The sequence below is a fragment of the Catharus ustulatus genome, chromosome 4 (assembly GCF_009819885.2).
Source record: "Catharus ustulatus isolate bCatUst1 chromosome 4, bCatUst1.pri.v2, whole genome shotgun sequence".
Taxonomy (NCBI): domain Eukaryota; kingdom Metazoa; phylum Chordata; class Aves; order Passeriformes; family Turdidae; genus Catharus; species Catharus ustulatus.
In genome coordinates this window covers 42,654,344-42,671,288 of record NC_046224.1, presented here as the reverse complement: position 1 = coordinate 42,671,288, position 16,945 = coordinate 42,654,344, and the positions used below count along the sequence as shown (strand labels likewise).

The 16,945-nt window shown below is 35.8% G+C and overlaps 1 protein-coding gene across 2 annotated transcripts in view; it reads left to right on the top strand.

Moving 5' to 3' along the window:
- The window catches only part of TMTC3 (transmembrane O-mannosyltransferase targeting cadherins 3), a 33,680-nt gene extending 24,306 nt beyond the window's left edge, over positions 1-9,374 (top strand). For both annotated transcript variants that reach the window (XM_033058041.2, XM_033058042.2), the window contains 6 exons: positions 1,497-1,617; positions 2,230-2,341; positions 3,046-3,149; positions 4,294-4,463; positions 5,228-5,454; positions 7,197-9,374. In XM_033058041.2, coding sequence (XP_032913932.1) covers positions 1,497-1,617; positions 2,230-2,341; positions 3,046-3,149; positions 4,294-4,463; positions 5,228-5,454; positions 7,197-8,008 — 1,546 coding nt within the window. In that variant the 3' untranslated portion in view covers positions 8,009-9,374. The remainder of the gene's footprint in view (positions 1-1,496; positions 1,618-2,229; positions 2,342-3,045; positions 3,150-4,293; positions 4,464-5,227; positions 5,455-7,196) is intronic.
- The last annotated feature ends 7,571 nt before the right edge of the window (positions 9,375-16,945 follow it).

Here is a 16,945-nt window from a genome sequence, read left to right as displayed (position 1 = left end):
GAAAAATAAAATTGCTAGAAAGACACTAAACCTTTCTCCTACTTAGGTATTACAGTAGCACTAGGACTACATTTGCTTATGGAAGATTGGGGAGTCTCTACAGTCCTCTCCACTAAGTGTGGGAAAGATTGGTGATGTGTGCAGTATAGAATTTGTGGAATTGTCTGATGTGAAACCAAAGTATGAGCTGATTTCTTTTAGTTGTTTTTTTCATGTTCCAACATTTTGTATAGTGTTTTGGAGAACCTCACTTTTTGGCATCACACTTACTGTCCTAAATTACAGATAATTTTTAAGAGAAGTATCATTTCTGTAAACGTTCTATACTAATTCTGTTGTGTTATGTGAATTGGGCTTGTTCTTATTAAGGGAGTTACGTGGTCCTAACAACAAAACCAGGTAAACAAAATTCATTTGAAATTAAACATTACAGTAATTTCATGATTATAAGCCGCGCTGAGTATAACCCACACTTCTGGGTGTCGGCAACTTTTCATTCTTTGTCCACACATAAGCCGCAACTGATTATAAGCCGCATGTTACAATACAGAGTGTGATAAAAGGTATCTATTCTATCACCATCTATTGAGGATGGGGGCAGTGATCCTTATCTCCGTGAGAGATATTCTGCTAATGGGCCATCCATTGAAACCAGGCAGGGCATTGTTCTTTATCTTTTCACAATCCATCCTTCCTCCAGAGAGTAATTTTCTGCTAATGGCCCATTGAGTCCCACTGTGTGACTGATAAAATTACTGCATCCCATTGGAAATTGCTCCAGCCAGGGGGAAGAGCCCAACATTTCTTACCAAGATAAAAACAGAGGTTTTGGGACACTAAGGTAGTCAGTCCCTTTTTCCACTGGATTCCAGAGGGAAACTAGATTTCTCCACATCACTACTGGACCTTTAGAGGGAAACTGCACTTTGTACAGGAGCACTGCTTCAACTGAACCACATCTGTCACTGCAGGAGGATGCAGCCACCATTTAATGGGACTGCTACCAACACCCTGCCGGACGAGGTGTCAGGTTGTACTCTGACTTTGTCAGGGTTTGGAGTTTGTTTCTTTGTAGTACTGTATTTCTATTTTAATTTCCCTAGTAAAGAACTGTTATTCCTAATTCCCATATCTTTGCCTGAGAGCCCCTTGATTTCAAAATTATAATAATTTGGAGAGGGGGTTCACATTCTCCATTTCAAAGAGAAGCTCCTGCCTTTCTCAGCAGACACCTGTCCTCTAAACTAAAACAGCAACTTTTTGTTCTTTGTCCATATATAAGCCGCACCTGATTATAAGCTGCACTTTGTGTTCGGACCAAAATTTTAGTCAAAATGGTGTGGCTTATAATTGTGAAATTACTGTATTTTCTTTCAAGCTCTGGAGTGTGCTAATCCCAAATGTGGTCCTTTGTTTACCTTTTAGCATATGAGGTACTTATTCTAATATTTAGAATTGTTGGTGTACTTACAACAAATCTTTGTTTTATTCAATAGTGTGCTAAGAAAAATTTCTTGGGTTTGTTTGGCTGCGGTGCTATTCACTCATGCCTTAAAAACACTGCACAGAAACTGGGATTGGGAGTCGGAGTACACTTTGTTTATGTCAGCTTTAAAGGTACTGTATTCTGCTTGGGAAGGATAATGGGAAGTTCTTGTTGCTGTTCTTAAGAAGCCGCAGTGGAAGATCATAAAAATGGACAAAATTATGCTTGTTTCGGCAAATTAATTTCCATATTGAGAGTATTGGCATCTTAATTAGTTTCTCTTGGGAATGCTTTAAAAACAGTGTAATGCACACATAGCAATTCATATGCAGAAAATAGATGATAATTTTTCTTGTGTCAAAGCAGTTGAATTTATTCTCTTGTCTGGATGAAAGCAAGTTACATTTCAGTACAAAAATCTGCAAAAAGTTTGATGTATAGAATTATTTCTTCTAAATTCATATGGCATGATTAGGCAGTTTGCAAAACATCCCATAACACTTACAATGAATTTTAAGATGTTTGGTATTTCTAGAGGCAAATAACTAAAACAAATCGGTATTGCACAACAAGGTCAGTGTAATCATTCTGTATGTAGTGTTTTGTTATTCTTTGCATATAGAAGCTTTATGAACTCTGTCATTTGTAGTACATTTTTGTCTTAAGATATTGTTAAGAGAAGCTCAAATGTTAAATAATTTCAACTTACTGCCTTCTGCTTTGGTGTCTTTTTCTGGTTTTAGGTAAATAAGAACAATGCGAAACTATGGAACAATGTGGGGCATGCATTAGAAAATGAAAAAAATTTTGAAAGAGCTCTACAGTTTTTCATACAGGCCACACAAGTGCAACCAGGTAAAGCTTTGACTAATTGCCATCTCTGCTCTCCTGGTATTTCGGTGTACTTAGCTTACTTAACAACTTCTCAGTGGACTGTTTTGATTCAACTGAGCATCAAACAATGTCATATAGTAAGTTAATTGATCTGGGGTTTTTGGAGATAAACTAAAGTTCTTTATGAAAGGTTTCGATCTATAAAAAGCTGCAAATACTTTCAAGACTATTCCTTGTATGATATTCTTTATGAATCAACTTAAACTGTGATTTCTTCTGGAATATAAATATTGCCTTTTTTTTTCTTAACAAAGGAAGTGTGTAAGAAAATAAAAAAATAGATAGTATCAAAATGCACAACTAATCCGTTTTACATAGCGTTGCGGAAGTTGTTCTAGGTAGTATTGGACAATCTTTGCTTTTAGAAGAATTACACATAACCTTCAATTTATATGCCTCTAGTATAGCTAGAAATTAGATACAGGGAAGTATGATAGGACCTCAAACTTTAGTTTCCCGTGTAATTTTATAATCCCTCTTTAGTTAATGGTTAAATCATTGGCTTCATAATTAAGATGAAAAATGATAGAATTGCTTTCTTCTTTTGGAGATGGGGATTTCTATCAGAGTACCTGAACTTCATGCTACTTTGAATGCAGAGGTGTTTAATTTCATTATACTCAGTGCATGGAAATACTTTAAATTTCATTCTTTTCTTTATCAAGATGATATCGGTGCCCACATGAATGTAGGACGAACTTACAAGAACCTAAACAAAACTAAAGAAGCTGAAGAATCATATATGATTGCTAAATCATTGATGCCACAGGTAATTGGTAACTTTTATCTACCACCATAGGACAGAACCTTTATATGTGATACTTTTTTGTATTTTTCCTGTGGCTCTGTGTGGCTTTATACTTCAAAGTTTATCAGTGTTCTTTTAAAAGCATCTGTAAAAAAAGTAGGCTGTATACACTCATTGCTAACTTGGAACTCCCCTACAATTGTTTTAATTTACTTTTTATACTGCTGTGTTGAGGTTTTGTTTTTTTTCCCTGAAATTGATGTTATAAAAGAAAGCAGCAGCCAAAACCTACAGTTTATAGTCACAACTGGTTTATTTTCACTTACAGCTAATAAATTGATGGTGACTGAGTTTCTGAGCCCTTCACAAAACGCTTAAATACAGCCTCCTTGGAGGTTGGAGAAGGTAGCCGCAACAGCAACAAAAAAAAAAATTTTACCAGAACATGCTTTTATAAACATGCGTTTTGTCACCTTTCCTATTTGTTAAGTTATATTTATACCTAGGAAATTTTACTTGTTCAAGCTCTTTAGAGAAAAAGAGAGTAGTATTTTTAAGAATGTGTGAAAATGAGACTGGCAACAAAAATGAGCAGCCCTTTGATTAGAAGCATGGCATTTAAAAGTTTGTTCTGCAAAACAGTATGAAGATTCTAAATGGATAAAGTATGAACAGTACAGCAGTTGCAATGTCATAGCATTTTCATCTTTCCTCATTACCCTTAATTTGCTATATCAGTTGGCAAATCATTGGCTGTAAAATCTTATTTATGCTTTTCTTAGGCTGAAGGGTTATAAAAAGGAATGAGAATGTCTGACAATGTCAGTTTAGGCTTTAGGAAATATTTTTGTCTGACTGGGGAAAGTTTTGCAAGGTCTGTTATGTTTCCAGTTACTATCTACATGAACTAAATTAACTGGTATCTTAAATATTGTACAATAAGTTATCTATGTTTTCATAGACATAAAGAATAAAAAATATTCTGTTTATTTTTCGATATGATTTTTCTTGAAAAGACTTATTGCTCTTTGTCATTATTAAGAGCCTACACACTAATGTCCAGTAGTACCCTAAAACAAATGTGTCAGAGTGAAAAGGAGTTCTATACTGATCATCTTTGATATTTTTGCTCACCTGTGTTTGCTACATATATTCTCTCTGACAGATTATTCCAGGGAAAAAGTATGCAGCAAGAGTTGCTCCTAATCATCTAAACGTTTATATCAATCTTGCAAACTTAATTCGAGCAAATGAATCACGTCTCGAAGAAGCAGATCAGTTATATCGACAAGCAATTAGTATGAGACCAGATTTCAAGCAGGCTTACATCAGCAGGTATATTTTCTCATTTTAGAGATCCATATTCTTGAACAAACCTAGTGTTTTGTATTTGCAGTAATATGTGCGGTATTAGTTTGTACAGTTCAATTAGATGCTGAAATTGTTTTGTTGCCAAGTGAGAAGTTAAAAATTTAGGACGATAATCAATTATTCATTACAAGTCTGTTCTTTTAAATTCCTGCTTCAAATGGCATATTTCCAGGTTCTGTATTCAAACATTATATAGAAAGACACTTGTGTTAGATTTCTTTATGAATCTCTACTAACTTCATAGTTTAGTTTTGAGCTAAAAAGCTTTTGGTTATTGTGAATCATGGAGTATTCTTTGTACCTTTTGTTAAAGAAAATGCAAGTCCTAACTATTTAGTTTACATTAATTGCATTTTAGTTGAGTAATGTGCATGTGGGTGTTGAGGCTTCTGTCCACTATTTTGTTTGTTGTGATTCCCACTGGGACTTAGGGAGGCTCAAAGATGCCTGAACTATAGCTTTGCAGTGTAATTACAGAGCCAAATCTAGCATCCTTGATCACTTCTTTTTTTTGTTATTATCCTGTTTATGCATTTGTTGTATTCAGGATTTTGAGAGCTGAAAGCTTTAGGAATAGAACGTAAAAGAGGGTCTTGTATTGCTTTGTGCTTAAAATTAACAAAATAAAAAATACACTTATCTAATGTCTACTGTCTATAGGAAGGCAAACTTTAAAAAAACCTGTCAATTTTTGTATTGCTAACAATAAAAGTATGGTTCTTCAACAGGGGAGAATTGCTTTTAAAAATGAACAAGCCTCTGAAAGCTAAGGAGGCTTATCTCAGAGCTCTAGAACTAGACAGAACCAATGCAGACCTGTGGTACAACTTGGCAATTGTTTACATTGAACTGAAAGATCCAACAGAAGCCCTGAAGAATTTCAACCGAGCACTGGAACTCAACCCAATGCATAAACTGGCATTATTCAACTCGGCTCTGCTAATGCAGGAATCTGGTACACTAATTGTCTCTTCTATTCATATTGCATATTTTCATTTATAGGAGCCATACTAATAATTTTTTTTTAATTAACTTTTGTTTTTGGAAAGTACATAGCATCATCAAAAAAAGAAACTATTTGTTATAGCTTTGTAATTTGTAGTGTATGGAAATTGTGCGAAGTGTACACACACCTTAGCTGATCAGCATCTTTATTGCAAATGCTATTTTACAATAAAATATCTCACACATGTAAGGAATAGTGTTACTCAAACATCTTCAAAATAATGCCTTATATCTTTAAAGATTATATCTAGAAAAATATGTGAAATACCTGGTTTGCATTTATAGTGATGGATTTAATTATTGACTCAAACCCAGAGATATAACTAGATTTTTAAGTCCAGCTGTAGAAATATGAATGTTTTTGTAGGATTTTCTGTGATACTGCTAATTAGGATGAATTCTGTTGGATTTTCATGAGTTTGTTTTTTCCTATGTATAGCTCTGTGAGTAAGGGTGTGAGCCCTTAGTGAATTAAGGCTGTTACAAAGAGTATTTGGCAAGTGAGCTGCTAAGATTTGTTTCCCTTTTGTTGGGATGGTAAACTGTCCCTAAGTGTTGGACAGTGGATTGTCTTGCCACAACGCATCTTTTACAGTTCTAGTTCTCTGAAATATCTGGCCTTTTTGCAAGGCCATAGTTTGAAACTTGTTTCTAGTTCAATCTCTCTCTCAACGTCTCTTCTATTCCATGGCCTTTCTAAGTCAGCACACCTTATCTCAGAGTTTGTGTACAGATGTACAAGACTGTGTGAGCTTTCAGTCAACCTTTGAGAATCCTTTACAAATACATGTCTTATACCTAATAGGATGAAACAGAGTTGATTGAAGCTGAGGACACTTGATCATTTTCTATCTTTTCTCACATTCTAAGTTAGGTAGTTTGAGATATGCCATGTTCCTTATCTGTACAATTACAAGCAGCTTCAAACAAGAAGAAGAATTAACTATTTAATACTAATTTATTCATAATAGAAGGTGCAACATTGTTGCGGGGGGAGGAGAAAGAGGGCAGATGTAAGCAGTTCCCCTATCTTTCAGTAAGTCTGTGTCTGGAATTCATTATTAAAATATGTTCAGTAAAATAGCAGAGATCACAAGCATATCTTGTAATCCTGGTAATTGTCAGACGAAATTGTTTTACTAAGTCTTTTTTAAACTTTGATGCAAATTAAAATATTGGGGTTACAGGTTTTATTGTTTTGGTGTTAGAAGATATCCTAACCTGGCTACATTAGAAGTCACCCTATGTGTTCTCTGTCTAAACTCTTTCAATCTGTCTTTAATATAATGAGAACTTCCACTCAAAGCTTGCCTCTGTAAGAGCTGATTTGTCAGAACTGATGTCTCCTCTGCATTCCATTTGTTCAACTGTGCATGAAAATAATTTCTTTAAAGCGTGTAGAGACACCTCTTGTATCTGTTACACCAAACCTAAATATCATTCATCAGCTGATAGAGTAATGATTCTGACTTTGGCTAGAAGTCAACTGTATGTAGTTTCATCTATAAAGAAGGTAGATAACATTTTCTTTTGCTGTTACACAGCCATGATAAAAAGTAGCATTTTAAACCCTTTCCATTTTACAGTTGCATTTTAATTTGTATAAAAATCAATATTTTGCAGTCTAAAAATTCTTCAGAATAGTTGTTTCAGGAAGTATCTTGAGAATTAAATGCATTTTCTGTCACTTAGGTGATGCTCGACTTAGACCTGAGGCTAAACAAAGACTGCTACATTATGTGAAGGAAGAACCTCAGGATTCAAATGGGTACTTCAATTTGGGTATGCTAGCAATGGATGACAAAAAAGACACAGAAGCAGAGGCATGGATGAAGAAAGCTATAAGGTTACAGCCAAACTTCCGAAGTGCTTTGTTCAATTTGGCCCTCCTTTATTCTCAGACAGGAAAAGAATTGATGGCTTTGCCTGTCTTGGAAGACCTACTGAGATACTACCCTGATCATACCAAAGGTCTGATTTTGAAAGGAGATATCCTTATGAACCAAAAGAAGGATATTGTTGGAGCAAAAATGTGTTTTGAAAAGATTTTGGAACTGGATCCCAACAATGTACAAGGAAAACATAATCTTTGTGTGGTTTATTTTGAAGAAAAAGATTTAATAAAGGCAGAAAAATGTCTGGTTGAAACACTAGCACTGGCACCTCATGAAGAGTATATTCAACGTCATCTAAACATAGTTAGGAGTAAAATTGCATCACTTGGTGCTATGGAACAGTCATCACTTCCATCAGATGGGACTGCAGCTACAGAAGCAAAAAAAAATTCATTTCAGAATTCGAAAGAGGCAAAAAGTGAGAAGACAACCACCCAATCAACAGTTGATAATAAAGAGCACTCAAAAAATAAGAAACCAACAGAGAAAAGCAGTGTGGACAAAGAGACTCAAAAAAAATCTACAAAAGAAATCAAAGACATTGAGAAAAAGAGAGTTGCTGCATTGAAAAGACTAGAAGAAATTGAACGTATATTAAATGGTGAATAGTGTTTACCATGCCATGAAAGAATAAGGGGAGAATACTATTTTTAATTATTGTTTAATTTGTAAACCCACTGGAAAGTGTTCTCAGTGCTTTGAAAATAGAAATAATGTTGACTGCATATCACTTATCAGGCAGCAAAAGGCATTACAATGCTCTATGTGAGAAAACCACAACTTTTAAATATGATGGAGGGATGGGTGGGAATTGAAGGATAAAGGGTTGAGAAAAATCTTCAATGCAGAATCCTTAATAGTGAGAAAATAGCACTCATAAAAGTCGTTGGTAGTCAGGGATATTAAGTAATTCTACTTTCAAAGACTCAGTGGAAGAACTGAATGGTGAATTACTGGGATAAGCCAGACACTCCTTTCCCCCAACAAATCTGTTTGTATTCTCATTATCTGCATTTAAGTTTACACATCAGCTGAAATTTTTCTACACCACTACTGTACAAGAAAAAGTTTTTCTTTGCATTATTTGTTTCCAGAACTTAATAAAGTCATCAAAATGCCACTGGATGTAGTATAGGAGGATGCAACAACACACTAAAATTTTCAGTTGCATTCTAAATATGGAATGATATATTAACTTTTAGGTGTTCTCTTTTACAATGTTAATGCTTTGTACTCTTTTATCCGGTAAGAAATCTTACGGTGCTCTTAAGATCTTTAGACGCTGCTTTTTTATTTTAAAGGAAATGTGTGGGGTTTCTTCAACTGTCAATCATCTGATTGTTTTTAAAAATTATATTAAAAATGGTGGTTTCTTCCCCAGTTCATTGAATGCTGATAAATGCACTTTGGTACAGTAACCAGTATGCTATGCAGTAGTCCATTTTGTTGACTTTGTATCAATGGCTGTGGATTGACTCCTTGGGTGTAGTAAATTCTTCCTTGTTTATAGCAATCTGGTTTTATTATTTCTGTCATTGCAACAGTATTTCTATTCTCATGACTTTTTACAACACTAATATAAGCAATGTTTGCTCAAGGCAGTGTGATAATTACAACACTGATTTTAGTTATGTTTAACACAAGGCAATGTAGGTAGTATCCTTTCAAATGCTATGTTCTGTTGTTTTGATACTTTGTCTTGGGTATGTGGTTTTTATTAAATATTTATTTTGGCTACTAAAATATTCCCATTTACACTTTCTCGCTAGTGCATTATTTTAATTTCTTATAGGAAACAGAAATCTTTCCCATTTCAGTATTGCTTTTATCCTTGTGCAATGCATATATTTTTGTTTAAATATGCTACCAATAACCTAAACCTGATGTTTTCCATAATTCTCAGAAAGAAAAGAAGTATAAGAACTGAGTTCAGTCATAATGTTCACTGATCATTAAATCTAACTCTTACTCTTCATGTTTTGTCTTATTTCATGATGTGGAAATATTCCTTAGCAATTCTACTGTTCAAACTTAATCCTTTCCATACCTGCTCAACTTTCTGCCTCAGGCAGTAATACAGCTGTAAGATGTAACAATTTTCTCTGTGGGAGAGACCTTAAATGGGTGAAGGGCTTCCTTGAAAAGACCTTTCCTTTATTATGTGTCATTCTTAATGTTAGCACAACAGTTGCTTGTATGGTAATGGGTGGGGGGGAGCGTGTTTGAAAAAACGTGATTTACAAGTGGCTGACAGGAACAGGTATGCAGCTGTTCATCATACAAAAGAATATTTAAGTGCTACTTGTAAAGAAGTGCTCACAGGAATGTGTTGACCACACTATGAAAATCACTTGTCTGTGAATAACTCAGATACATGCACCTAAAATGGCAAGTCTGTTGACTTTTATAGAAACTTTAGCTTCCATGTTAAGTCTTCCTCCAAATCTTTGTTTTACAAAAGGATTAGCCATTGTTCTGGGCAAGATGAAGGAACATTGATTTGAAAATGGCAGGAGCTAAGTAGTATGAAAAGGTATTATGGTAGAGAAGGTCAGTATTCTCCTCTCTGCTATATGAAGAACTCTTATTATTGCCATTGCCACACACACCATTTTTACTTAGTGTGTAAATTGAAGTCTCTGCATCTGAGCCTCTGTCACATCTCATCTTGACCATCCAAGTAGCTCTTTAGCTACTGGCAAGAACTGTTAACTTTAATGATGCTAAGGAGTGCCATCAGGTTTAACTAAAATCATCAGACGGTTATAATCTGAAGGTTGCTGGATGTCTTCCAGTCTGTTCTCAGGTCCTATTCCCCCTTTGTCTCTCTCAAAGAAATGTTAGTAAAAACAAGTACAGTAATTTCACAATTATAAACCGCACCATTTTGACCAAAATATTGGTCCGAACCCAAAGTGCATCTTATAATCAGGTGCGGCTTATATATGGACAAAGAACAAAAAGTTGCTGTTTTAGTTTGGAGGACAGGTGTCTGCTGAGAAAGGCAGGAGCTTCTCTTTGAAATTGAGAATGTAAACCCCCTCTCTCCAAATTATTATAATTTTGAAATCAAGGGGCTTTCAGGCAAAGATATGGGAGTTAGGAATAACAGTTCTTTTCTAGGGAAATTAAAATAGAAATACAGTACTACAACGAAACAAACTCCAAACCCTGACAAAGTCAGAGTACAACCTGACACCCCGTCAGGCAGGGTGTTGATAGCAGTCCCATTAAATGGTGGCTGCATCCTCCTGCAGTGACAGATGTGGCTCAGTTGGAGCAGTGCTCCTGTACAAGGTGCAGTTTCCCTCTGGAGGTCCAGTGGTGATGTGGAGAAATCCCGTTTCCCTCTGGAGTCCAGTGGAGAAAGGGGCTACCTTAGTGTCCCAAAACCTCTGTTTTTATCTTGGTAAGAAATGTTGGGCTCTTCCCCCTGGCTGGAGCAACTTCCAATGGGATGTAGTAATTTTATCAGTCCCACAGTGGGACTCAATGGGCCATTAGCAGAAAATGACTGGCTGGAGGAAGGATGGGTTGTGAAAAGATAAAGAACAATGCCCTGCCTGGTTTCAATGGATGGCCCATTAGCAGATTATCTGCCGTTGAGATAAGGATCACTGTCCCCACCCTCAACAGATGTTGATAGAAGAGATACCTTTTATCACACTCTGTATTATAACATGTGGCTTATAATCAGGTGAATCAGGTGCGGCTTATGTGTGGACAAAGAATGAAAAGTTGTCAACACCCGAAGTGCAGTTTATAATCCTGAAATTACTGTATTCTGACTAACAAATTGTATTTATCCTGTTAGGATAGGTCAGCCATTTTAGAGTTAGGCTTTCAGAAGGAAAAAATTGTTCTGTAAATTGAAGTGACACATAGCTTGTGAAAAACTATAACAATAGCATTTGCACATAGGAAAACTATCAAAAAGAGAATAAATTTGGCTTTTTCTGCTTGCAGGTAGAACAGAATAATTGACAGGTATTTTTCCCCTTCCAGTTCAACCTGTTTTTTCTCTCACTACCGCCATCATGTGCAAAACACCATAAATATCATCCCTTTTCAGAATTCCCTAATTTGACTAAATGCACAAGAAGTAGGAATTTCTATGAGTGGGACAGGCATACTAAAATAACTTCTAGCTCTCTAATCATACACTACAATTGCTGTGGTTGCTGAAAAAATGTAATGGATGTCTTATATCATCTTTGCATCCATACACAAAATTTTTCCAACGTACGTATGCAGCTGCAGAGCAAGCATTGTAAGTATTGCACATATTTGTGCATGTGACTTCGGTACAGATGCATTCATTTGTCAGATTATTTTTTTGGCTCTTTTGCAGGTGAGTATATACATAGACTCATAAACACGATTTAATGGATATACATGCATTTAGTTGGGACACTTGGACACCTAGAGGTTGTGCAGTTGCAGAGGGACAATGTGCAATTTTAGACTAACCTTTGAATTTACAATTTTTTTGTCTTTTGTGCATGAAACCTCCTGAGATTGAATTGCAAGTTTTAATTATTTTCATAATAGTCTTTGCATTACAACCAGTTAAAAACATGGTCGGTCACTGCTCGTTCCTTTGTCTGTTTCTTGTCAGTTGTCAGGAAAGTAGTCTAGTATTGTGAAGATTAAGGAAATTTTCCTACCAACAGGTAGATGCAAAGTGTTGGGGATTGGAGTGGAAAGGATTAAGTGGGACAGAAATCCTTTCAAGGTGCAGTGCAGTTTGTACCTTGATTAGGCAGTACTGAAAACCAAGCTAGAGTAAACGTACAGGAAGAGTGATGTGAAGGGAGGGCCTGGGGTTAGGCAACCTCATGTTGAATGGCACTTCAGACCAAAGCACTGTCCTATGAGAAAAGGCAATATTCTGGAAGAGGAGTAAGCACTCAAAAAATAACAACTGAAACATTTCGGCATTGCATATGCAGGTTGTCCAGTTCAACATCTCAGCAGCTTTCCTGTTCTCAGCTGTTGGGCAATCTGAGCCCAGGGGGCACTGAAGGCAGGCAGCTCTTCAGGCAACTCCCACTTTGTCAGAGGATGGTTTTGCACAACCTAGCTGTGCCTTGTAGCTCATGCCTTCTTCACGGATGTGGATCTTTGGACTGAAAATGCAGGCATCTGTGCCTTCCTGAAGTTTCTTAGGGAAAGACTCTATGAAGATCAAAACAATCCTGGGAAGTTTTTAGCCCATCCCCATCTCTTACAAACTTTGCATTGACAAAAGCTCCAGGAAGGGTCCTGGTTTGGGTGAGTATACATGGCTGGACTTTTTCCTTGCAAATTCTGTAATTCACTTGTGCCTGGCACAATGTCTGGAATTGCAGCAGAACCTGCTGCTCCAGGAAAGTCCTGCTTCAGCTGCTGCCATGTAACCAAAACTATGCTTTGACTTTGAGCCTGGGAATCCTGCTTTGCTTAGAAACCTTGACAATGGGAAGGCTGTAAGACATCTTCCACCCCTCCTTTGCCTCGCTTCCTTTCCATACAGAAATACAGCACTCTGTGCCATATTTCAACTGCTGCAAGAAGAACCTGTCCCCAAAACCTCCAGCAAAGCTTATAAAAACATAAGACTTTCTTTCTTGGAATCAAAATAACATAGCTTAGTATGTTACGAATATTACAGTGCTACTTTTTGTTTTAAACGATCTTAGATAGATATGACATTTTTATAGCTCTGATTGCTACTGCAGTTAATATTCTTAGAAAAACCTTAAAACTGCTTTCTACAGTCCAGTGCCTGTCTACAAACTATGTCCCTTGCGAACAGCCAGAGGAAATCACATACACATATCAACTAACAAAAAGCAACAGTGACAAAACCAAACCAAAACAGGAAAAAAAAAAAAAAAAACCAAAAAAACCCCAAAAAAACACCAGCAACCCCAAACAAATCAGAGATAATTATCCTGGTTTGGAAACAACATAATAAACTGCAGAATTTTCCCGGACTAGGAAAACATCCCAGAAAAACACATTTAACATTCTCTGGCACAGTCCTAGTTTAAAAGATTGCTGGAAAGAGAATTGGACTTTATGGATATCATCGACTGTCAACTAGGGAATTCTATTTAGAATAAAATTATTATCGTGTTATTACTCCAGCATAGTTCAAACAACTGTTAGCTGCTACATCTTTACAAGTATTAGAAAGACACTACCAAATAAAAGGGAGTAAAAAATCCTTGTTCAACTTGTGTCCTCACCAGTACTTACAGAACTGTGCATGTCATTTGCTAAATATCCATACAGAGGCACTAACATTACAGCAAATTTAGGAGTTACCTGTTTGCATGGGTGATCTGAGTCTCTTGTGGTTATGGACAAAAACCAAAAAATTAAAAACTTGGCTTGGTGGGGTGTTGCATGCAAGACTACACCTTGACATTGTGGGAAAATGTATATATACTTGCCAAAATTGTAGTTACTCCTAGATCCCAGTAGCAGGCAATTTGGAGTATTTGATACAGTTTTGGAGGGTGATACAACTTACAAGATTTATATGAGGCTATGAATTCTCTAACTGTATTGAATATGAAGCCTGTAAGGACTCCACATAGGTACTCTTAAGCATTGGAATAAAGGTTTGGAATAAAGCATTGGAATGAAGCATGTTGTTCAGATATCCTATGCCTATTTAGCATATATGCTTGTTCCTCACATGTAACTATCAGAGTATTGTCTTTTTAAATAGGCATGGCAAAGTATTTTTAATTACATGAGTATTCATCTACTCACAATGAGACTAGGTGGAGGAGGAAAATACAACAATTACAGGATGTCTTACCAAAAGTAGAAGTCATAAATCTTGATTATTAAAATACCGTCCAGAACACACGCTCACCTTGATTTCATTTGCAGTTGTTAACCCAGCCTTACACTTCAGTTTTTGTATGAGAGCATCATTGGAGCACAACCTGTAGCACCGACTCCCCAGTACCGAGAGCTGGAAGGAGATCATGACAACGGGAGCTGACAGAATGGGGCATTAGTTGTTACCTCTCCTCAGCCTCAAGCTGCATAATCAAGCCTGTTTGTTTTTCTGGCTGCACTGCTCGTTTCATCTATAGGAATATCAGACATTATGGATGATTATCTCAGTTTGCAAGACACAGCAGTTCTTTTCTCTGTTGATAAAAGAAGCTTGAAGGGAGCTTCTGAACACACTTTCTACTCCTTGAACAAATTTTATACAGGTCTGGAATGCTGGGTTTTCTTCAACTCTATGCATATATATTTATCAATTTTCCAGTATGAATAACTACAAACAAACAAATAAAAAGAATGGAAAAAAAAATATGACAGCTTAAATCTCATGAAATTCAAAATACTGGGCAAAAACATAAAAGAAACTGAATTCTGTACTACATCTTTAGATGTATTTCTGTGACAGGGTTTTCATGAAGTTACAGTATGATCTGTAATGCTGACTATTATTTGTATAATTCACACTGTATTTCTGCCCCTTACTTGGGTGAATATAGTCAAAGTTCTAGTACAAATATTTAGGTTTAAATTTACCATTCCAAGGATAATCCTTCAGACAGTTTAACAGGGATTGTAAAGGAACTAATTTTCATAAGTATAATTGTGTCTAGGATGTTTTTTCCTTCTGATCAATGCACATGAAAAATTATATATTTGACAAAAAATAGATGTATTGCATAAAGATAAAAGCACTACTGAAATTACAAAGATGGATAGAGATTTTTCAAAGATTTTCCAATTAGCTGCAGTGGTTTATCTTGTATTATAAGGAATCCTTCTTTCAATTGACTTCCTTTATATTTTGATTATTTTACTGACCGTAAGACCTTTTTCGCTAAACGGCAACTTTTTAAAAATTCTGAGTATAAAACTGACTGATGATCCTTCAACTTACAAACACAAGACATACTGTTACTAGAAAAACAGAAAACCACAGAAAACAGAAAGCAACTGAAGTGCAAGAAAGCAAATACAGAGGCTTAGAAATCAATAACAAAATAGCAAACACTGTTATCTTAGGCTGTTTTGTATCTGGGTGTCTAAAGAGACTTCTGGCTTATGAGGAAATAAAGCAAACTTTTAACTCATCAGTTACTGACCATCTCAACTTCAGAGTCTAAAAGCTGTGACATTTGGCTGTTTTTAGTATTTATGCTGTTCCTTCTTCAGCTCTAGATGAACTTAGATAAAGGTATTGAGTGTGAGATGAAATTTCAGTAGTGCAGTCTCTGTATTGTTTTTAATGTCTTTAGGTTCTCTTTCCTTTGTTCTCTTGTCTTTTTTTTTTGTTTCTGTGGCAGTGGTACTTTCTCACACTGCCAGTGTTCCATTACAGAAAGCTGAAAAGAGGAGCTAACTGAAGGATTACAGTCTTTATATTTATATATATATAAATATATATAATCTCCAGTGTTCCACTCTTTGCTTTTGATTAAATACATATGAATATATGTATTTATATATATAAATTTCATATGTAAGTCTTTGCTGAAAAATGTGGAACACAATTATTTCAACATTCACTATGAAAAGTGTTCCTTTTGCATTATTATTCAAAATTTTCATTATTGTCCTTGGAACAGCAATGTAGAAAAATACTTACAGGAACTGATGACCAAGTAACCCATTGTGAGGCAGCTACATAAATCACAAATGATCAGCTAAAAGTAGAGACTTACATAAATAAATTAGTATAGTTGTATAATACATAGAACATAATGCCATGTGGCTGATTTTTGCTGTTGTGTATTGTGGTTGGATTTCTTTTGCTCGTGATCTGGCAGGGTTTTGAAAAAGAAGGTGGGAGTTTCTGCTTCCAAGGACAGCAAATGTTCAAACTGCTTTTATCTGCTGTTCATTATCACTTCAGAGGTGAAGGCTGCTATCTTTGTACTTCACCTCTTGGTAAGAGTCTCATTAAAATGTTAAACAGAGGGTTCATTCAACAGGCTAAATTAGAACACGATTTGCAGAAGATCGTGATTGCATCCATCTACAGATGAGGACAAAGCCAGAATTGTTCTGTATTTTTGCCCTGCATTCAGCTATTTACAGAATGCTTTCCTCACAGTCCTGGTAGCAAGTTTTGTACACCTTAGGCCAGTAGCTATAAATCTTAAGCAACAATCTAACCCATGTTCTCCAGGTTACAGGATAAATTGCAGTGCTCTAAATAATACCACTGTAAGATGTGGCCTCTGACCTGAGAAACTTATCATCATGGAGGAATGTGATGATCTAAACTAGGAAATAAATAAAAATGGCATTTTCATTATATATTTGGGACAAGCAAAAAGGCATCTAGCATCTTACAAAGCTTTTTAATTGTACTAAAATATAACATTCTTCATGATGTTGTTTGTTAACCTTCCTCCAAGCCTATGATTTTCTTTTGAAGAATTTATTGCTTTTCTGCAATTTCATAATTAAAGAAAAAATACTAATTTGCTTTTAAATGTTGCAACCAAATTTCATATCAATATTTTTTAGTTTTAATTCAAGAGGATTATGCACGGATCCTGAAGCTCATGT